The sequence below is a fragment of the Scleropages formosus genome, chromosome 4, assembly GCF_900964775.1.
Source record: "Scleropages formosus chromosome 4, fSclFor1.1, whole genome shotgun sequence".
Classification (NCBI taxonomy): Eukaryota; Metazoa; Chordata; class Actinopteri; order Osteoglossiformes; family Osteoglossidae; genus Scleropages; species Scleropages formosus.
The window spans coordinates 19,714,197-19,737,571 of NC_041809.1; the positions used below are offsets into that span (position 1 = coordinate 19,714,197).

The following is a 23,375-nucleotide window of genomic DNA, read 5'->3' on the forward strand; positions in this document are numbered from 1 at the left end:
TTTTCAGCATCACAAAGGAATGACAGTAATAAGATTGTGGTGAGTAATATACTGACAGTAATATTGCCTGGCTTAGTATGCTTATGACAGTCAGTTTCAGAGGGGCTAACTGAGGGTCTGAGATGAACTGAGAGAATTCTCACACGCACACACGCACACACACAGTCGATTCCATAGATCAGAAATAGTGCTTTGAAGGGTGCATTGATTCACATTTAGTTCTGTCTGAAAGGTTCTGTTAAAACTTATTTGGTACCGCAATTGAGCCGTGTCAAAACCAATATTAGAGGGGGTTTTGAAGCACCGTGATTTTGGCTTTCTCGCGGACCAAAGGGTGGAGACGTCTATGTCACTGATCTATTGGCAGCCTTCAGCGAGGTCAAAAGGGAGCTGATGGGCCAACCCGGCATAACAGATGCCGGATTATCATCGCTGATGGGGAAAACTGAAGTAACACGTTGAAACGGTTGGTTTAGTTCAGGTAGCCAGGTTACCAGCTGAAATTTTCCATATCAAGAGGATATCGGGCATTGCGAGGTGATGCCGAGCTGTGTGGGCAGCTGCTGAATGCAGCTCAAGGCTGAAGAGGGTCATCCGCAGAGCTACGCCGGTCGACAGGTGTTTCGCTTAGTTTCCAAAATAAAAAAAATAATGACCAAAATTTTTTATTTTATTTTATTTTTATTTTTTTTTTTTTTTTTTTTAAGTCCCAGCTTCAGCCTTGCCTCATTTATGTAAGACGCCGATGAATAACCCATTTACTACCAGATGGGAGATTTTAGGTATTGCTGTCTTTTTTCACTTTCAGACCCATATTCATTATGGTGTTGGCAGTTCTAGAAAACCACATTGTGGGCTCCTAATGCTGAAATCCCGATCTTTGCCTTCATGCGATCATATGAAAAGAAGGTTCAAATGAATATGGGGCCACTCACGTCTAACCTGGGGAAGCAGGTGGATTAGCAGTTAAAGTACCGGACCTGAGAGCAAGAGGTTGCCCTTTTCGGTTTCGGAAAACGAGCTTTCTTTAGTAAACATGTATTTGTGTGAACCATTGAGAGCAAAAAAAAAGAGAAAGCCAGATAAGTGTGTTTGAAAAGAAGATCTACTAAGCACAGGTAGAAGTAACGCCATGCAATAGAAGAAAACACTCCTTTGCTTTTGAAAACCACAGAGAAAAACACAAGATGTTTGCCCTAAACAAGGGAGCGCTGTCTCATGAGGCGTCGTGATGTCACCAGCGTGGGTGAGATGCTTCATGTTAAGGCTCGTGGGCTTAGTTCTGGGAATACGGTCGTCGCCTTCAAGATCCACAGGAGCTGACTGCTCCAGATACAAATATATATTTGGGATGAGTCTCCTGGGATCACAACAATTAGTGATTGGATGGATGTCAGAATTATTTCACTCAGAAGGATGAATGGAATTCGGGGAGCCGTCCCCTAATCGCAGCCATGTAAATGGCTGTCACACATAAGCAGAGCCTATAGGGCAAAGCAGTTCTCACACAGCCCACCTGGAAGCAAAATACACTGCTGCTCATTGGATTTTGTCAAGTGCCATTGCAACTGTCGTGTGTAGAGTACAAGCCTCTACAAACTTTTTTTAAACAAAATCTGAACATTATTTTATTTAGTTACCCAAATATATTCAAGGTGTTTACATGAGCTAAAATTCTACCCATCTGAATAGCTTTACTGGAACAAATTTATGAAGCTATACGGTGCATTTGGAAAATGCTGTAGTCAGACCGGAGGGTGTGGTGGTGCAGCGGGTTTGGCCTGTGTCTGCTCTCTGGTGTATCTGGGGTTCGAGTCCCACTTGGGGTGCTTTGCGATGGACTGGCGTCCTGTCCTGGATGTTTCCCCTCCAGCCTTGCATCCTGTGTTGCCGGGTTAGGCTCCGGCTCAGGCTCCGGCTCGGGACAAGCGCTTTCAGTCAATGTGTGTTTGTGTATTCAGACCCCTTTACTGTTCTCAGATTTTTTTTTCCTATGTTGCAGCATCATGCTAAAATCATTCAAATTAATTTTTTTCAATGCCCCATAATGACAAAGCAAAAATGGGATTTTAGAAATTTTTGCAAATTTATTTAAAAAAGTGAAGGGGTCTGAATACTTTCTGAGTGCACTACATACACCTAACTCTAATGTAGAGTATTTTGGGCCCTTTAAGGGTCAATCTCTGTCAGATGTTCAGCAAGAAAATGTGTCATGACTTCACAAGAAAGAATACATAAAGTTCTTTTTCAAAAGTATAGTACAAATAATTGCAAAAAAAAAAGCGGCAGAAAATCCTTAGATTTGTGAAAACAAGTACTCCACGATAATTAAAAGAGGCATGAAATAAACATCCAAGCAAGCATTGAAAGGAAAAAAGAGAAAAGCAGGCTTATAAGGTCCATGAAAAATAAATGCGGCATTTGGCCTAATTTGGACCTGAAATAGTCACTCAAGCAAACAACTGTCATGTACGGGGCCACCGGAGGGATGGTGTTTGATGCCTAACATAAATTTAGCAATTATATTACAAAAAACTTTCAAATCACTGATAATTACAAGACTTTGGCAGTCCTTCATGGAACAGTGCCACCATTCATTTAGGACACTTTTGTGAGAAATACCACCCTTAAATTGCAATAAAATGTCATGAGTGCCCAATTACTTTGTATTGTTTCTGTTGTTCCTCTGGTTGACTGTTGAGGATTTTTTCAATCAAATCATTAGGGGTTTTATTGCTCCAGACACATCTGAAAGGAGCATGATTTCACAGGCACGTCAAGGCCCGTCAAATGAGCAAATTAAGGGGTTCTGTCAAGGGCTGCCGCAAAAAGCCCGGGGTTTAGCCCAAAACCAAATCCGCCAATAAATAGGGTGGCGCGTGTCAAGCACCTGTTGAGCGGCAAAGCCGGAACCAACGGTAAGAGGCAGTAATTAAGATAGAGAAGCGAGGTGGTTATCATACCTGGGATGTACTGCGCAGCTCCTATCGCAGCGAAGAGGAGGAAAAGAGACGAGAGGAAAATGTTAGTGTTGTACGTCACTAAGTCACCACAAAACAGAGCAAAGTATACATCAGCAGTTCTGCAGGCAAGAAAGTGTTCAGAAGCAGAATCTCATGCATCTCATCGGTGTGGCCAACAGAGTGAATCAAGTGGAGAAATAAGTCAATACAGGGAATTGTAGGGTTAGCGTCACAATCTATCATCGTTATTTTGACAAATGAAACATATATTTACGCACGAGTTCTGTCGACTGTTTTGGCTCACATGAACTTCGCTTAGTGGAAGAGGGCAAAAACAAACCCCAAACCAAAAAAAGAGAACAGAAATTCTGACAGTTCACAAGGTAAATTCGTAAATACTTTAAAATATACTTCGGCACATGTTCAACAGTCCTCCTGGACTGGAATCGAAGGAGAGGGAGATGAACCTCTGTCAACTAAAACACTGGCCCTGCAAAAAAAATATGAATGGATCTTGCAAATGTGCCCGTGCTTCAACTGAGAAATTTATCCAAGATACACTGCATCTGGCACCCACTTCAGCTTTAAAACCGTGTGAAGCCAACAGAATGTCACTGTTAGGCTTAGAGGCATGCGTTGATTACAAAACCAATTTTCTCTTCAACATTTGCCAATTTTCAATCATGGTGACAAAGTAATTATCAAATGTGGCCAATAAGTGTGCGGAACAAGCAGACTCTGGTATTTAGAGGGGGGGAACAAAGTTGTTTTTGTTTAGAAAAGACAAGATGTTTCCTAGAGTAACGACATTTTTCTTTGCATCATCGACCGGGGGAGGATCATACATATTTATCATTTCACCAAGTTCCAACTGCATCAGATGACCAGCAGTAAACAAAATTTTTTTCCAAGCAGTATAACATGCCTTTGCTGGTCACGGGGAAAACGCACTGAGATTTATCCGATGCTTTTCTCCAAAGCAACTTACAGTGTTAAAGTACTTATAATTACTTACCCATTTATACAGCTGGGTCATTTTTTAAGGGAGAGACTTAGGCTCGAGGGTACCACAAACAGAACTGGGATTTGAATCCACACCCTCTGGGTCCAAAGGCAGCATCTCTAACCGCTACGCTACCAGTTGCCGACCTGTCACTCGTACCGGTGCCCCTGGTGTGCCCGACGACTGCGCGTCCGGTAACCGCGTGCTTGACGACCACCTCGACCCCTCCAGTGACGACCCCGCTCCGACGCATCTGGCCGCGGAACCTCCAACTGAGAGACGTTCTCCTAACCTATCTTCCGAGGCTCTCCGCTCTGCTCTGTTCTCTGGGTGCGACCCCACGTGATACAAAAAAGCGAGTTAGCATCAGCACTTGAGTCTGCTCTCCTGATCCCCCTCACACAGCGTGACACCACCAAACTTAAACTTAAATTTGAAAGCACTGAGTTTTAAAAACATTACAAAAACTAAGCTTTCAAAAATGACAAAGTCTCAAATTCCTCTGGCTCGTGGCTTGGAAACGTACGATATGTATTGCACAGAAAACAATAAACCATCACCCCAGGTCGGGTATAATTCACGGTCACGAAGGACACCAGTCATTTGAGAGGAGGATTCGAGAGAAGGATTAATATGTACAAAATTCACCGAAATTGCCTACATGTAACATAGTGAGAAATGTGACGAGAAGACGGTCTACTGGAAGACCTTGACCGTGCTTGAGAACTGCACAGAACGTTGATGTGCGACAAAAGACACATTATACTACGAAACCTCCTAAACACAGGTTGTAATTATACCTGCGAAATAACACACTGTCGATATGGATTTTGCAAAGCGACGGACGCAGAGGAGTGAACCGCATCTCTTTCGATGACACGGTTAGGCAGTCAGTCTAATCGCAGTCAAAGTGTCCCATTTTACTGCGGTACTTATTCGAAGGCGAAACTCGTGTTCCTTGTATTTCTGCATTTCTCACGGCGGTCCCACTTCTTTTAACTCCTGACAGGACGCAAAAACTTTTCGACGGCGTTTAGAACGAACGTCGAATTTCGTCCACAAACGCTTTTTGGTTAGCGAGCAAAAATGATAAATCTGAAAACTTTGCTTCTTTGTTGAATATGAATGATACTCAGAGCAGACTGACGTGTACATTTCGGCTAATGCCAATTAGTGTAATGGCGTTCTTCAAAAGCCTTTAAGAAAGCGGGCTGTGGACTTGGCGCTGTTTAGGATTCCCGTCAGGAGCCCGGTGAAGCCTCGCGCTGGCACGCAGCCCAGAGGAAGCCGCAGAGAACCTGGAAGTCAGGCTCGGCGAGCGCCGTCTCCAGCGCGGGGCCATCCATGTTAAGTAAATGCCAGGTGGACGGGAGCTGGCGTGCCTCGCCATTAGCCAGGAGCCCCCGGGGCCGCTGCGAGCGCAGCCACAGCCGAACGACTTACCGACCGCAACTACAGGACGAGAGGAGCCGTTTCAAACGAAAGGAGGATCTTTAAGTGGGGGCGTCGATGTGCATGAACCGCTTCACTAAACGCTCGCCGTCCTGCAGCTCCCAAGTCGGCACTAGGCATGAAGAGCACTTTTCCAAAGTAGCGGCACTCCCAATGCTGCTATGCTTAACTGCACCGACGACTGCGACTCTCACACGTACCATGCGTCGCGACGTCATTTGATAAAACTGGGGGATAGGACAGGATTAATGAGGTCTTATCTTCCGATGGGAAGTTTAAAGAGTGGCAGCGACGGTTACAATAACCGTGGCTCATATGGAGTCGACCACGTAAGGTGCGAACGTCAAATTTTAGGGAATCGGAAACAGCCTGCGTACATCTGAGAGCGGTGCAGGAGACAAGCTTCTGCTATTGCACTGACACTGGACATAAGGGGGGAAACATGTTGAGATGGGTTTGAAGGCGCACAAGAATGCGCACGCACACACGCACACACATACACAATGCCCTGCAGAGCATGGTCTTCTCGTGAGTCTTTCCGCGTGTGGCGTCCCCTGTGGAGCGGGGGATGAAAACAGACCACCCCCCAGCACCTCCGTCCGCACCGCCCGGCCCTCCCTCCTCGTCTTCAATCAGACGCAGGTCGATCCTGCCAGCTACCGCACGGCCTGGACAAGATCGCTGCGGCTCTGCTCATTACCGCCAATCCTGCTGCGATTCCGGGGTGCCGGCGGAGCCATTCCCGCCGGGCATCCTGGGGTGGAGGGTGCACGCCTGCTTCGCTCCGCCCGGCGACCCAGTCAACCTGCACGTGTGCCGCTGGCGTTCAGGGCGACCGGGGCAACCAATCTGCCATTCAGTCTAAATCCCCTCTGCCTCCTTACGAAGTCCCTTTATGGAGGTTTAACTGTATTAATGTTTTGATTAAATCTGAGCGCCGCCAGCAGGCACTTAAATTACACATGATATGCATGGAATATTAAAAAAGATTTACCAATACAATATCTAAACACATTTTAGCAAACGCGTAATAAATCACAAATAACAATAAAGTAAAATGAAATAAAATAACATTTAAAAGCCCGGCTGACAACGTTAACCGATCTGGGGCAAAACGCTGTCGGAGAAGTATTAGCCGACAGTTACGGCGCAGAATGTGACTGCAGGCCGTCAACGTGGAATGAAGCGCTGCAATGCACTCCGTGACAGTGCTCGCTCTGCATTGTGGGAAAAGCAGGGGGTCCGCACGTCAGTTTCCTCCCACGGACAGCCGAGACGTGACGGGCCTGCACGTCCACACCATACGCGTCAAGATTCAGTTGAAAAGTGTGCCCCCACGCTCACGTCTTGTCAGCGAGTGCATTAGGGATTCATCGCGTCAGTGCTGCTGTGATTAGACGTTTCTGAAGATGGCCTAATAAGCTAAAGCTGACGGACAAAGTTTGGTAAATTTCCGCCTCGATTCACACGTCCACGCTGGCCAGCGCGACGTGATGCCTTGCTGGTAGGGTGTGCGGAGGTATGGCCTGCAAAGGCTGAAACTTTCCATACCCACTGAGAACAAATAACCGGCAGACGGTGCCTGATAGATCTGAGGGAGGCGTTCCTGATCCGGCCAGCTGAGACTTCCCAGCGGACTGGAACTCCATCTCCTGTTAAGGAACCAGAGCCTCTACGGGGTCCCGGTCTTCAAGGTTTTCCGAGAGAAGCTGGAGGGATCAGTGGTAGACTCCAGAGGATGCCGAGTCAACGCGATGTCATGACGTCAAGCGGTGTCATCTGAAACATGTCTCCTCATGTCATCAACGTCAACCAATCACCAGCAGCATCATCATCACCATCCACCGCATACGGTGCCTCCAGTAAACAAGCAGCAATGAGACATATTGTATAGTTAACCCTCGAGCAAGTTTAACGACGGCTCGGAGACAAAAGGCTGGGGAACCAAGAAGGTGCAACTTGCGCGGCTCACCCTATGGGTGTTTCAACATGCCAGCACCTCCATGATCACATGGTGACTGTCATGCCAAAAATAAAGTTGGGGAAAAAAATACCTCCCAGAGAAACTAGTACTGCCCACAATGAAACAGTGATTAACTTCTTAAAAAAAAAAATTACAGAAGTTGCCCCAATCCCTGTCTAGGATTACGAATCTTCGCGCCTACTAAATACAAAATAAGTTTTAAGGTTCAAGGGTTTATATTCTTTTCACACTATACGCAGGAGTAAGGTAGAAATGAAGTCGGGCTTGTATGCCACACCACACCGTACACACAGTTCACATGTATCAATTCAGACATGTATAATAAATACACAATAATAACACAAATAAGATAAAGAACACCTGCTACTGAACTTTGAAGTAATGGTAAATAAGACACAGCGTAAGGTCCTTAGAATAAGGTACCGAAGTGGCGGTTAGCAGATACTCCGTAGCACAGAGACTATAAATAAATTATTAAGCATTATATTTGAGCCTAAAATGTCAAGTAATACCGTTCATAATGAAGCTATAGCGCGTTTGCTGTTCAGTATTCTGACAAGTAGTGATGCTTTGATAAGTTCATGCTGTGAAGAGTTTCGAGGATGGCCAGCCATGGACAACGGCGAGTCCCCGGAAAGCGGCGACACGCTCCTCCCCGCTTTCGTCGAAAGGCGGTTAGCATCTGCTAGGCACGCGGCGAAGCGTTAACGATGACGTCGTTATCCAGCTGTGGCACAACGCCAGCATGAGCTGACAAGGGTCAGTTTGGGAACAGGCGGCAGGAGGGAAGTTTTGAAAACCGGAAATGAGACGAACGCAGTTCATGCAGCACGAGGCAGCCTGACCATCTGGAGCAATTAAAAGAAAACATTTTCTTACACAGCATAAATTGATTTAGCCACATTAATCAATGTCACTTTTCTTTTATCGTAATAACAGCACTCAAACGGGACCCTCGCATTTCCTGCCTTCCCGGGCACAGAGTCTCCTGCGGAAAAGGGCAAGACGAGGTATTTCTCGTATTTCATGCTAATATATCATGACTGAACAAAGTGAGTTGCTTTCGCCAATTTATTTCACACTGAGTTTCTTTGATCGTAAATTCTTTCACAGAGAGGTACCAACAATGGTACAAGTGAACACCTGCGCGGCAAACAGCGGTGCTTCCCGGAGATGTGCCTTAACCGCACATTGTTCCAGAAAAAGGGAGGGAAGCTCAGACGGGTAAAAGTTCCTTCTCTATCGTGCTCTCGGATAATGAAAGCCGCATTAAGGGGGGGAAAAAATCCCATCTTCTTAGCGCTTCATTATCAAAGTAAACAAGCGGAGGTACATCCATTGACGGTGCCAGACAGCGATCTCTGGGGAAGGTAACATAAAACCCCTCTTCACAGCCTATTGTGTACCGGGCCTGAAAAGCCGCCATTACTCTTTTGTTAGCGTCATTCTGTTTGCCTTAGAGATGCGCCCAGTTCCTGGGTTCTTTTATTTATTTATTTATTTATTTATTTATTTATTTATTTTCCACTTTTTTATTTTTCTTTAAAAGCAGTATACAGCAGCACAGCCGCGGGAGGCTAAAGCCACAGGTTGCCTGGATTGTCAAACGACTGACTTGTGTAAACCCGCGGAAACTCATCGCCAAAGCATCTCCTGAGGTCAGAATCAAACAAAAAATACTTTATATACAATTAAATATATAATAATGAAACAATTTGTATGCAATTGTGAGCATTTTCTACGTCATTTGGATGAAAACTGAAGTGAAAAGCTGGAAAGAAGCTTGAAGGGAGGTAAGAATAGAATGTGTAGGTGAATTCTGGAGTTTCAAAACGAATACCGGATGGCTTCGGCACAGAAAGCATAAGAATAAAACTGCCTAAATGAAGGCAATAAAAGCTACTGAAATTTACTCTAAGTAAATACATGAAAAGTCAACAGATATTAGACATTAGTGCTACAAACAGGATGGGGCATTTCCTGAAATCACGGTGACTGGAAGGAAGACAGTAAATGTAAAATCAGTGTAAAACACAGGAACGGCAGAACCTACTTTTTATTTATGCAGCTGATGCTTTTCTGCGAAGCGATTTACAATTATTTACCCATGTATACACCCGTGTCATTTGACTGGAGCGGATGAGGGCGAGTCCCTTGCTAAAGGTACCGCGGCTGGAGATGGGATTTGAACCTGTGACTTTCCGGTGCAAGTAGAGCAGCTCTAACCACCGCGCTGCCAGCTGCCCCCACAGCACTTCACTGCTTAAGGAAAAATACAGTAAGATACAAGACGATATGATCTCATCGGATCTCACAGTTGCGTAGACTACTGTCGCCACCCCCCTGCACTTATCCCGAAATAAGAGAGCAAAAGTTACTTGGCCGTAAAAACGCGTTTCTAACCACGAAGGTTACTGTTCAGTCGCTTTGGAGAAAGGTCGGATAAATAAATGCTACGAATAGCAAAGGTATTTACGCAAACAAGTCGAGTCTACGTTTAGGGTTGGCTCCACAGCTAATATTTTCTACTGAAACGAGTAACGGCGCGAAGCGACCGTTTGAGGAACGGCTCCGCGGGCCCCACCGAAGGTTCGCGGTATCCGTTTCCTGACTAGAATGTTAAAGCGGCCCTTAAAAAGAAAATAAATAAATCCCCCCATCCTTTCCCTCCCTTGTTTTTGGCTGCGATCTGCATGTTATCTCTTGTCACACAGCCTTGCGGCCGCACTTGAGTATTCCCCACGCGGCAGGACCACCGACGGCGGGGCCCGAGAGCAAGCGCGCGAGGGAGGGGGGACTTGGATCGCAAAGCGCACGCGTGCGACCCCGCTGTGCTTTCATTTAATTAAAAGGTTAGGAGCGGAGATTCACATTTTACCTCAAAGGGAGTTTGATGGAAAGGCCAGAGCACACAGGGCGGACCAGCGGCACACAGATTGGCTTCCACGGCTATAATTTCCAAAGCAGCATGGGAGCGGGCTGCTTAACCCTTCCCCACCTGGCCAGCAACGACACTGCGCTGTGCCAACATGAAGAAAAGAGGCGTAACGCCAGGGCAGCGGGCCACACTGTACCTGCGCATTCCAGAGCAGACGAGGAATGCAAAACGGACGGATGCGTACAGGGAGCGCGGAGAAAATGCAAATGCTGGAATTACGTGTCGACCCCCCCCCCCAACCCTCCCGAAAGCGACATTCGGAGCAATGCGCTATCGTGTAAGTCAGAGGTGAAGGAAGAGTAGCTCTGGGGCATTAATGCTCTAGCGTTGTGAATTCCAATGTGAAATTATTAGCGAAATCCTGGTGTGCAGGAGGCCAGCGGAGATGATCCAGGAAATGGGGCAGGAGTCACAGGTGTCGGATCTCTTCGGAGATGATCAGTGTAATACATGTAAATTCAAAATTAATACTAATTTTATAGTCACAGCAGGGGGCTTGACTGAGTTCTGCTCTCCGGTGGGTCTGGGGTTCGAGTCCCGCTTGAGGTGCCTTGTGACGGACCGGCATCCGGTCCTAGGTGCGTCCCATCCGCCTCCAGCCTTGCGCCCTGTATTGTCGGGTTAGGCTCCGGCTCCCCGCGACCGCGCTTGGGACAGCGGCTTCAAATAATGCGTCTGTGTAGTCATGGCCTAAATAACAAATATTACTGTTAAAAGAATTAAGTACTGCTAAAACTCATCGAAGTAGTACCGCGCTACCTCAATCAGGGCTATACCCTCTATACATCGTTTCACTGTTCTTTTTTTTTTTTTTTTACATTTAAATTACTTTGAGTAATTTACTATAATAATTTGCCATATTTAATTTTTTTTTAAATTGAAATAAAGAAATTACAGCGCAATTTCATCAAGCACTCCATTTCTCAAGAACGCATAGAGAGCAGTAATTGAGGTATAACTGTAATAATAAATTATAGAAATTAGTTCAAGTGTAAAAATGCAAAATCCAAAGACATCAGATAAGCCAACCCCCCGCATTGTAACACTGACACAGTACTAATAATTCCATAAATAAGAACGCAGTTATAAAGTTCCTGAGCTCCAAAACTCAATGGTAAATATTGCCCACTCGAGCAGCCAAAATACCTAATGATACCGGGCCCGAAAAAGCACGGCTCTGGTGACAGAAACACAGCTGCACTGAATAAAAATAATCAGATCGATGAAGGCACTTTGTGAAGCTGCCCATGCTCAATGAAGGCAGTGTACCAGAACCTATTTAATCTGGTCCCTCAAACAAAGCAATATCGGAGGCTCGCTGAAACCTTCAATTATTCACCTGAATCGGAAGGAAGCGCTAACCCCTCATGATGTCCCCCCAAGAACAACTCCATTTCTAATCCCCCCGCTCCCCACACCAGAAAATCCACTACTGGAACACCTGCGAAAGGGCATTGCGGCGGCACGCTTTGTACCACAGGTCGAACCGACGTCATCCGTGCTGCAAGGTCAGCGTAACAGCGAGCGCACGGGCCACGCGTGCCATACCGAAAGACCCGTAGGGCGTCTTTGATAGCGCGTGCCACCGAATGCTCCTGGAACTTCTAGAATATCACAGCGGAGAGATTTATCTATTTATTCCCCCACCCGACACCTACCCTTCGTCTCCTCCACCACACCGGAGAGGTTAGTGGCTACCACTCGTGTAAAAACAAACCCAGTGGTCACCTTTGAAGCTCCTCCATGGTCTCCACCCCCTGCCACCCTCACGGCACACAAAGTACACCACCAACCGATGTGTTTACCATCGATAACAAGGTGTGCTTTTGTTGTTGTGGCAGGAAGCGGAGAGGCACACTGGGACCGTGTTGGGACTGCGATTAACACAGAATTTAATCAGCACTCTGAGGTTACGTCTATTTAAAAAGCAGATTCTCCTATCAGCATCTGATGCTGCCCCAATTAATCTGTTCAAAAAAAAAAAAAAAAAAAAGAGAAGCAAATAGCTGCTGTTCGAGCCTTTAACCACAGCAAAGACCGGAAGCTTTTGTACACCCCATTGCGACTTTTCATTCATCCCATGAAATAAATAAGCTTATTTGGTAAGTCATCACCACTTTCAATTCAAGATAAAACTTAAATCTACACAAACCTTATCTAGTTTTGTGTGGTCTTCCAAACACTAATCAAAATCCTTTATCAGCATAGCTGCACTGAGACTTGGGTTACAATAAGTTTCTTTATTATTCTTACCGATTGTTCTAAATGTTCACCATCGTGGAAAATGATCATACTCGAGTAACTGCACTCCACGTATTTAAATCATAACCTTTACCAATTACATTGTTGCACTAGTTCTTAAAATTAATTTGCATAGGCATGGACACATCATTAATTTCACGGATATTCTCACGGTCTTCATTAAAATGGTTTGCGAAGAATATTTCCATTAGGAAACCATTACAGTACTCATAGATGCTTTATATTGATGGAGCATATTGCCTAAATTTTAAGAAACAAGTACTTTCTTTTGCTCTGTGATGGTGTCCTGTCCGGGATGTAACCTGCATTGCATCCTGTGCTTCCAGGATAGGCTTCAGATCATGATGGCCCTTGTCTTGGAGAAGTGGTTATTGGAAATAAATTAGTGAATGTAAGTGCCTTTCTATTTTCTTCTATCAGTTTTGCAAATGTTGCTCTTAAGCGGCTGCTATGGCAATGCACTACCATCATAGCAGTCAACCTTGAGGGACCACAACAACTTCCAAACCTTTATTTCCAGTTACCTTGCCATCCTTAATTTATCTTACAACAGAAAGCCGGGACCATCTGGACCATCATGCCAACGTGCAGTCCAGATATTTCAGCCACATTTACAAAAATTCCCAAATTCACAGAAGTACAAAAGGCAGACCAAGCATTTTAAAGGACACAATTTTATTTCTTCCAGTAACAATAAAAAAAAGAGCACAATAAATGATGGTTATTGTTGCTTTCCCCAAAGAGATGTCCTTGAGTAAAAAGCACATGGGATTTTGCAGCCATCACCAAAGCTCCCTTCAGAACAAAGGAAACAATGCAAATAACCAAGTGCCCTCACTTCTACCTCACGTGTTTGAGCCTCAAGAATGGCCACAACGTCTTCTAAGATTATTTCTGGCAGAAAATTCGGAGTGCGGGTGCACCGGGGAAAAACGATGACGGTAAAGTCATTACAACGTCGACGGCAGGCACTAAAACTCCGGGACTAAATGCTAAACTGCAAGACAACTCAGAAGACTGAACCACCGATGATGAATACAGTTTTCACAGGATGACCGCTCAGTTGGTATGGCTCATTTCTCTAAACTCATTCATTAAGAAAACCATTTGGTCGAACCAATAGAGCCAGCAAAGTATTTGCCAAGGAGAGGCAGTAAATCAATAACCACTACAGGACGACACGTTCAGAACAGCCCTTTTCAAGAGTTTAAATGGTCAAAAATAACGGTACCGAATTAGTGACTTGCTTTACCTACCACAAAGGAACAAAGAAACACCCATCCATTATACATACATCATCAAAACGGTATTGATTTCCAGAAGAGGAGCGTATGTGTTAACGCAGCGAAATGGAATCGGCACAGTAAGACGTTCCCACTGACGGTATTTCCCTACCCGTCTCCTTCCTACCGCAGTGCGAGTTCAAAGAGGCGCTGGGTGACAGCGACGTCGTGCTCGGTGGCACTCGGAGCACAGTAAATACGGCACATCTCTCAAACAACAACTTTTCGGCGAGCTCTCGGGTCTGCGGGGCCTCCTTAAGTTAATTCTTTTCGGCAGGGGACACGAAATGTCTTAATCCACTTGGATTCCATGGCATGCATTTCCTGCTTCTTGCTCTTCTTGCTCCTAAAGACGGGCTTGGGACGAACGGTAAAGACAGTGGATGTTACTGGGGGCCCGAGACGCAGATTCCACTTTATGGACTTGTATAGCAAAAAAAAAAAAAAAAAAATTTGGCCAACATACAGGGAGATGTGCGGCGAGTCCGAGGCAGCAGGGAGCCCAGTTCAGACAACACCGCAGCCCTGTCACACACCCTCAGCTCGGGCCTTTTACTTGATTAAATCACCCCTTCGCTGCAGATGCATGAGATATACCGTAATGGTATATGGAAACAAATCCATTCTTCTAATACCATTATGGAAAACTGCAGAGGAAGGGGCTGCTTTAATGCCCAGGAGCCACAGGCCCAGGAGCCAAGACCGAGCGAGTCGCTGGCTGCCGTTAGCAACGCGCTGTCGACCCGTCCTATTTCACACACACTGAATTACTCGCAGCCTGCATCCTTGGCATCGGCAAAAAAGGTAAAAAAACTCAACCGAAACGTACCCACCCGTCCTCTCCTCGGGTCCCTTCTTTACCCTAACTCCTCCTTCCTTAACTCAAAGGCGGCCGCCACCCTGGTTCGGCAAAGAATGCGGATGCGGACGAGGAACAGATGAATCTGAATGCGTGAACGCAATTTGTTTGTGTTTTGCCCGTTCCTACACTACGGGACCCAGCAATCGGAGAAACCGCCGTTAAAGGCATCAAAGCGACAGTTAGCCGGGAGTTGCATTTTCGTGACATATCAACACTGACATTGCTTCGTGTGATGGCTGAGGTGGAAACCCTTCCCTGGAGTGAAAAATGGCAATACGTGGACAAGTTCGCCGCCACCCCCCTGCTCCCGTCAGCAGACTGACCCGCTCATCCAGAGCCCGGTGCGGTTCTGCGGTGTCAGCTAGTCCGCAGCGGTGGGAACCCGACTGAGGGGGCCCCATTATTCCCGCTGCAGACAGCCTCTGCCTAATCCCCTCATTTGGGAGGTCATTGCAGATCATTATACAGTAGGGTGCCATTACAGAAACACTCCACTGAACTGATTTCCCCAACATAAATACATGACTCAGGGGACCGATCTGTCTCACCCCCCCCCGCCCCTTTTCCCACCGTCTATTTTTTTTTTTTTTTATCAGTGTCCAGAAAGCGTGTAATTAAATGTGAAGAGAATGCATGAACAGGAACAACTGACGCAGTCAGCCAGAATTGTGCATTTCTGTACCGCAGGATAAACAGTCAAATAACAGAAGCTGAAAGCAGAGGGGGAAAAAAAATTTAAAAAAAAAAAAAAAAAAACCACATACTGTATTTCAGAAGATGCAATTTAATGCGATTTTTAAAAATCCACTTGTTCTTCAGAAACCGTGAACTACATTCTCGTCATGAAAGAACAAGGTGGAGAAGACATTTGCAGAAAAACAAGTCTGCTTTATAAATATTGTAATGAACGCCATTCCGTCTTGCCATCGGACTGTGTCACATTAGAGTGAACAACGATGGCAGCGAGTATAAAACAGAAGGTACGAATGGGTCGTATAAATCTCAGTGTAATCTCCACGCACAGGAGAAATATCGGGTAATTCCCAGAGAAGGTGAAAAGTGCTCTTGAAGTGGCCTCTGATAAAATTAAACATTCTTTCAAAAAGTGCCCTGCCTTATTCCTTTTTCTATTACAAGCCTGCTTGAGCCATGAGGAGGAAAACATTAAGCTGCCATGTGAGGGAAGATCAAGGGCATTCATTTGCAATTGTGAAAAACATTTGAAAAACTTGCATTTGACAGTCCCCCATATATATTAAAAAGGGTTTATCAAACCCAGTTTCGCTTCTGAAAGCACCCGTCACTGCCGATTAGGTTATCGAGCCCTTGTTTTAAGTGTTTCATAAGGGCACGAAATTACGCATCGGGTTTCGTGAAATTATTTGGAGGGGGGAAAAAACTGCAGAAGTTGCTTCAGTTCACTTGCATTTACATTTATTCATTTAGCTGACACTTTTCCCCAAAGGGACTTACTTAATTGCACCGTTTCGGATCGCGTGACCCTACAGCGGATGGTGAGGACAACTGAGAAGATCATCGGGGTCTTTCTCCCCTCCATCACGGACATTTACACCGCACGCTGCATCCGCAAAGTCATCAGCGTTGTGGATGACTCCCCGCACCCCTCACACAAACGCTTCACCCTTCTGCCGGCTGCCAAAAGGTACCGAAGCGTTCGGGCCACACGGCCAGACCGTAACAGTTCCTTCCCCCAAGCCCCCAGACTCCTCAACGCTCAGGGACTGAACTTGCGTACTGGTCGCTGCTGAACTGCCCATCATTGTGCCTATTGTCCTCTTCTAGTGATTCTTGTAATGTTTAGCGCCGTTTGCACACGTCTTGCATGCGTGCACTTTATGTAGTCCTGTGTAGGTAGCTTTGTGCTGTTTTATGTAGCGCCATGGTTCTGGAGGAACGTTGATTTGTTTCACTGTGTACTGTACCAGCTGTATATAGTCGAAATGACAATAAAGTCACTCTTGACTCTTGACTTACAATGTTATGCTACCTACAAGCATTTATACATTTACACAGCTGGGTCTTTTTACTGGAGCAATTAAGTACCTTGCTCAAGAGTACTGGAACAAGGGGCGAGATTCGAACCATCGACCTTCGGCAGCTCGAACCGCCATGGTTATCAGCTACCCAGTTGAGTGATGGCGGTTTCCTTAAAATGCAAAAGAGCAATTAAAGAAAGAGGTTAAGATATATTCTCTGAGTGAGCCGGGAGGGGGACCTAAGAGTCCAGGGCCTTTATCAGATTTCCTCAAAGAAAAATCCAGTTTGATGACATGGAACCCAGAGCAATACCTCCACCTTGATGTCAGTGATAAAAAGCAAAACGTCTTTTGACTTAAATCCCACAAGACTTTTGTGTGCATCAGCAACGTGTCCATCCTTGAAGAAGTCCACGGGGATGCCCCCGCATCCTCCCGCGGCGTTTTCAAAGGGCCCCAATTCTGGCGGCCCAGCGGTGCGGCGATGGAAACGGGGCAGCCTCAACCAGACCGAGTTGCCACGTGAAGGGGACCCGGGACCATCCCAACATCCGCAACGGTCACGTCTGCGATGACTGCGGCGACTGCGACGACTGCGATGACTGCGTGTCACTTCTGCGGCAAGAGGCTGCGACAAGCACAGCGGCTCCAACTACAGACATTAATTGTCAGCTGTTATTTAAAGTGCTGCATTTAAATGAAGTCTCTGACATTCAGCTACAAAGGAATGATTATGAGGAAAAGGTTACACGGCTTTCCGCAAATTCTGCGCTATTATGTCAATAAAATAAAATAAGAAAATAGAACTGCACAGACTAGATATTCAAACCTGTGAGATTTCATTCATCGGTGAAAGGTGTTCAGATTAAACAACGTGAATTCCATGTATAGTGTCGCCGAAATCACGGGAAAATAACAGGCTCTCTATTAATATAAACTCTGCTTCGCGTTACACGTAACATAACTTACTTCATTACTGTCACCGTGGATCATTAAATTATTAATCGCAAACATGTGTCAGGATGAGCAGAATGAACAATCCAGCCTGGCACAAACACAACAAAATCAAATACCGAAGAGTTACTCTTAATTATCCAGACAGTTTTATTGCCGCCATCAAAAGCTCGCGTAGCGTCGAAGGAGCCTTCGGCAAAGTGGTTTTCCCAGAAAGCAGAACCTTCCAGATGCATCCGACAACTCGCTTCAGCACACGCTCACGGTATATTCTGATATAAACTCGCGGGAGCGTGGGCCGCGCTCTGTACGGGAGAACATTTTAAACTTCGACGAGGTCACGCAGAGGGGAAAAAGGTACGTAAATATCAAAACCTAAGCCTTTTTAGAAATCATACGCACCGCTGCATTGTGAGCATCTCTTACACTCGTACTTAAAGAGAAAAGATCACCTTTGAGGTTGTGTCGAGAAAACCAACTTGTAATACATCAACTTAAACGTGAAAATAGGATTAATATTAGGCTTCGCCCTCTTTCAGAAAGCAGATTCTCGACAGAAAGGTACGACTTTCCGCTGCAGCGCTGTCACGTGACTGAATATCCTAATAGGATTTGTCCGTTACCCCTCCGCGCTAAGTGGGTCCCTCGACTCCCAGCCGAACAGCACGGACCGGCGCTCGGCCATTTCCGGCGCTGTCCAAAAAACACGGCGCTTTCGCAGCTGCCACCGATCGGGGCCGTCGGCACAGAGCGCACCGTACACCTGCCATTCTGGCACACGGCGCTGCACCATAATTCAATTTAACACTCAATCCCATTTCCATGGGCTGTCATATTTCCGCCAGTGAAACAGTGGCATCAAAAGCTGAGGGGGTGGCATGTACAGTGAAGGGAAGGGGGTGGGGGGGTATGGTGGGGGGGGGGTGAGGGGAGGGGGGCTAACAGCCCAAGTGATGTCTCAATTGAACAAGAGCTGGTATCATTCAAGAATGGATTACACAGCAAAGTCAATATTAAACAAACAGCTTTAGATTTAAGGCTCCACTTACAAAGGTATTAAGATTTCGACGTGCGATAAAACTGCGGGATCCCTGTTTCCTTTTGTTTCACCAGCCAGAAGGCTTGGAGGGGGTCTATACTTGCGGAGTTGACAGCGCAGGAGGATTTGTGCGTAAATTCAAGCAATTCGGATGGATATTTCCGTGGATTTGAGCCGCGACTTCAGAAATCGGGGAGCCGAATGCTAAACAAGCTCATGCGGTCAACAGCGTAATGCACACGATATTCTGATGGGCTCCCTAGTGCCATTTCTTCATCTTTCACTCCCTGTATCCCAATTTCCTTTTTCTTCTTCCTCCAGCACAGACGGAGAACAAAGATGCTGTTAAAGACACACCTCCCCGGCTCACTCGCAAAGGCCGTTTTACTTAGCGTCATCTGAACAAAAAAAGGAGAAATCGCTCTCTGGCCGGTACCCAGTGGCGCCGTGTGCCCCGGAAAGGTGGATCTCAATACGAAACGGACGTGTTTTTCCCTCACGTTACAGGCAGTTATCGAGCTCTCTCGAATGGAAACGACACAGCTGAAACGCACGCATATATATATCACGGCGTTAAAGAGAAGAACCCACTTTAAATCTCTCGCAGTGCCTAAAATACAAACTCCTTCAGTAAACTATTGCAGAACTACTGTTATGTCGTTACAGTGCCACTCATGTTATGATGCCATATGGTGCCAGACATTATAGTAAAGTACGACTGCTTTGGGCCAGATGCCTTGCAGTAAACGAATGCGGGCCTTCAAATATGTTTGCTTTCGGCAAGGGGAAAAAAGAAAAAAAAAAAAAAAAGGAAAGGTTATGAACTTGCGGCAAGTCCCTCGCGAATGATTTCATTCCATCAGAGCTGAGCATGGAGTCAGTGGAAAGCTCTCGGTCGAAGAGCAGCGATCGGCGAAACAAGCGGGCCTCGCCGGACGCCTCCGTGTCGCTCGTCTTAAAGCACCTCTCTTCTGTTTCGCGGTAGGTGCTTTAATAGCCGAAACATATTTCGGCTCACGCTTAAAACTGCAATCTCGCATCCGCGAATCGCAATAAATAAATTAATTAAATAAATAAATAAATGCCATAAATCAGTATTTCTCCAATATGACACACGGCAGGTTTTGATGCGTTTTACTCAACCTAAAATTAGCCTGTTCACAAAAACACGGCGAGGCCTTGGCCTGCTGCGATTTCCGCTCCGCAGAGTAGGCGAAGCCCCACGGTGCCCCCGTTGCATCCTCCGTCCTCGGCCCCTGCGGTCTTCGGCCGCCCAATTCTGCGATCGCATCCCAGGGTAATGACATCCATCAGCCCCCCCCCCCAACACCAATCGCTGAGAAGACCCACAAAACGCTTCCTCCAATTTGTTTGCCATTTCAATGTCTCTCTGTGAGGCTCAATCAGACACCTGTCACAGACACCTGCTGCCTATTCTGTAGAGCATAAAAAAAAAGAAAAAGTGGAAAAAGGAGAGAGAAAAAAAAAAAAAAGTCCTTTTGTTTCCCTTCTGAGTTTATAATCAGCAACCACTATTTTTATCCATTTCATTTCCCTCTTTTTTTTTTTTGCCTGCTCCTCTCCCCGGATATCACAGCTATCAATCAGTTATGGCTTCGGGCGAGATAGAGAGCTCCACTCTGAAGGATACATCCACAGCAAGCCGGCTCCATTTGTTTGGTACATCCACAAAATGTACGTGGTGTGCCGTTAAAAACATGCCGCTTCTAGTCTCTCCTTTCATACAGCGAACAAGAATGAGGCAGGGCCACTTTCCCTTGGAATAGGATGGTGCACAGATTTCTGTTTCAGGCATAAAGAAAAGAAAAGAAAAGAAAAAAAAGAAAAACAGGAATATAGTTCCTTTTGTGGCACCGTGGCGTTAAACTGATCTTAATTAATTTTACACTTCCAAATTAGCTACCATTGTGACAACGAGACACCCTGAAAGAAGAATGGCGGACGAGAATATTGCCTCATAAATGGGATGGAGGAAAATAATGAGGGGTACAGGAGGCAGCCGATAATTTCCATTTTCATTTAGACAACAGTTCACAAATCAAAATGAGAAACAGCAGCAAACAACAACAAAAACACCGCGGAGAGGAAGAGAAACTGGGATCGGGAAGGGAAAGCGTGCGACGGCAACGGAGTGGGAGGAAAACCCGTGCGTCTGTGGGCCACGGAGAATCATTAATTATTGGAGAATGATGTAGCACGATTAAACACCACGAGACGCGTGTTCTGTATGAAGCGGGCAACCATTCCTCAAACCTGTTGAACTCCATTGCTCAAAAGCAACTGACAGTGCTAATGTTGAGTCCTTCAGAAAATCACAACACGAGTTTATGTGTAAGAACCATGGGGGGCATTTCATAACATCTTCAAATGCGATACATACTGCATGAAGCTCGACTATTCAAATGATGCAGGACCATTCGATTCCAGAAACAGCGGTTTAGAAGGAGTCAAATTGAAGCCAAGGAGACCTCAGGATCTCGTCGACGCACACCGGTCCTGGGCATTCTACATTAACGTTCTCCAACGTAACACACGTTAAAAAAAAGGACCAATTTTTCGACAAACGCCACAGCACAGCACAGAATCTTACCGGGCACAAAGGGAAGAGGAGATCAAGGCGGATCACACGCTGCTACGAAAACAGTTCAGAAGGTGAATTTTCTTTCGGCCCCTATATTCTTCTGACCACAGGGTCTGCTTGATAGCCTGTGCAATAGCTAGTGGAATTTGTAGACACGGCAGTAGCCGTCTGGCACCCCACAGGAATCATCAATACCCGACTACAAAGACTCAAATGGGTTTGGATTTAATGCATCCCAGGAAGGAGAATGCAACAGAGAAGGTCTGACCACATTCAGTCGACTAAAAATAAAAAAAGAGAAGACTCGTCTCACATATTTAAAAAAAAAAAAAAAAAACTGCTATGCCTAAAGGGTAAAAAAAAAAAAAGAAAAAAGCTGTTTTTTTTAAATCCTTCACTTCCACAAAATGAAATTTTGAATCCATGTAGAGCCTAGTAAAACTCGACATGGAAACACCTGTTTATTTAACACTTGTTCAGGATAAATATTCCTCTAAAACCTTAATTTGGCATATTTGTCTAACTGCTTATCCAGTGGCCCCGTGCATGACATGCAAATTCAGCTTAGGCAGGATTTCATTTAAACCTGCACACACTTTTAAACAATGAACGCAGAACATACAAAGGAACAAATGAACACAGAAGATTCATACTAATTTTCCATTAAAAATCACTGCTAAAAGTAAATGAAAAAGCAAAATATATATATATATACTCTTTAAATAAACAGTTTGATAAATGAGTAAGCTGATTAAAAGCTATTACCTTGTGATGGCAAAGGTGTCCAGGAAGCAAAGTGAACTCCAACCCCATCAAGCTGACAAACCGGTCCATTGCAGGGGGTCAGAGAACAGCACTACAGCTGGCCTGTTTCTCACTCTTACCGAGGGCCACCACAGTGCGGACTACCGCACACAGAACAAGCACAACCTCATAGGCCAGCAGAGCGACACCCAGACCCTGAGGACCCAGGTCTGCTTGCCTACAGTCTTTATTGTCCGCCCTTCAACAATGCTGTATTTTCTCGTTTGGATTTCTCAAACAGAAAAAGAAAAAAAAACACAGTAAAGCTCATCTGTGAACTTGACTCAAGTATTTGATCTACAGGAATACTGTTATACAGTATACTATCCTAGGGAAACACTAGCATAAATGTATACAATACACTAGATTACTGCATCACACCGATCAGATTAGTTATTCAGATATGAGAAGGGACCATTCTTCTTCTGAAGATAAATATGTCCCACAGTGGAAAGCTGGATACATAAATCATTTGTTCACGTGGCTGGATTCAGAAACCTCCGCTGTGACCTGGAGAATTTTGGTGAAGCCACAGGTAACGCTGCAGGTGCACCCCTCACAAATCCTCCAATCAAAGGGTTTGAATCCCATCAGTACTGCAGCACCTTAAACATGGGTCTTCGTCTTAATCGGGGCAGCTGGTAACATAGTGGTTAGAGCTGCTGCCTTCGGAGCCAAAAGGTCATAGGCTCAATTCCCACATACAGCTGTAGCACCCATGAGCAAGGTACTTACCCTAAATTGCTCCAGTAAAATTATCCAGCTGTATAAATAGATAAAAAGCTGTACGCACCTTAACATTGTAAGTCGGTTTGGAGAAAAGCACCTGCCTAATGTAAATTGCTGCAGTGAAAATTACTCAGCTTCAAAAATGTGTAAAATCAGTGTAAGTTGCTTAGTGCATGGAAAAGAAGCTCACATTTTAAACTGCCTTAGGCAAAGGCATCACAGTAGTCAGTGAAATGGGACAAAAGAACTTCCAAATATCAAGTGATAACATTAGGGATATTTGCTCTATGTTCAAGAAAGCTTGAGTGAATATCACAATATTCTGCTTCTGTGCAATAAAAAGTTGGTCTCAGTGAAATACAACTTACAGTTTAACTTGCATTGAAGTTAATCTGCTTTAAAATTACTTTTTCAAAACCCACTCTATCCAGATCAAAACAAATTTAATTTAAGCAAATGCCTTTCTAAAGCCTGCTATTTTTACGGCATTGCTATAAACAAAA

The 23,375-nt window shown here is 45.4% G+C and overlaps 1 protein-coding gene across 6 annotated transcripts in view; it reads right to left on the minus strand.

Moving 5' to 3' along the window:
- Window positions 1–23,375, minus strand: part of cadm1a (cell adhesion molecule 1a) — a 221,454-nt gene that overhangs the window by 57,162 nt on the left and 140,917 nt on the right. The window contains exons 1-2 of one of the 6 annotated variants that reach the window (XM_018755415.2): window positions 3,979–3,997; window positions 2,964–2,984 (exon numbers count right to left, since the gene is read on the minus strand). The exons of 4 other annotated variants lie outside the window; for them this stretch is intronic. In XM_018755415.2, coding sequence (XP_018610931.1) covers window positions 2,964–2,984; window positions 3,979–3,982 — 25 coding nt within the window. In that variant the 5' untranslated portion in view covers window positions 3,983–3,997. Of the gene's footprint in view, window positions 1–2,963; window positions 2,985–3,374; window positions 3,447–3,978; window positions 3,998–23,375 lie in introns of those variants that run through there. One more of the 6 variants, XM_018755414.2, reaches the window with a different exon arrangement.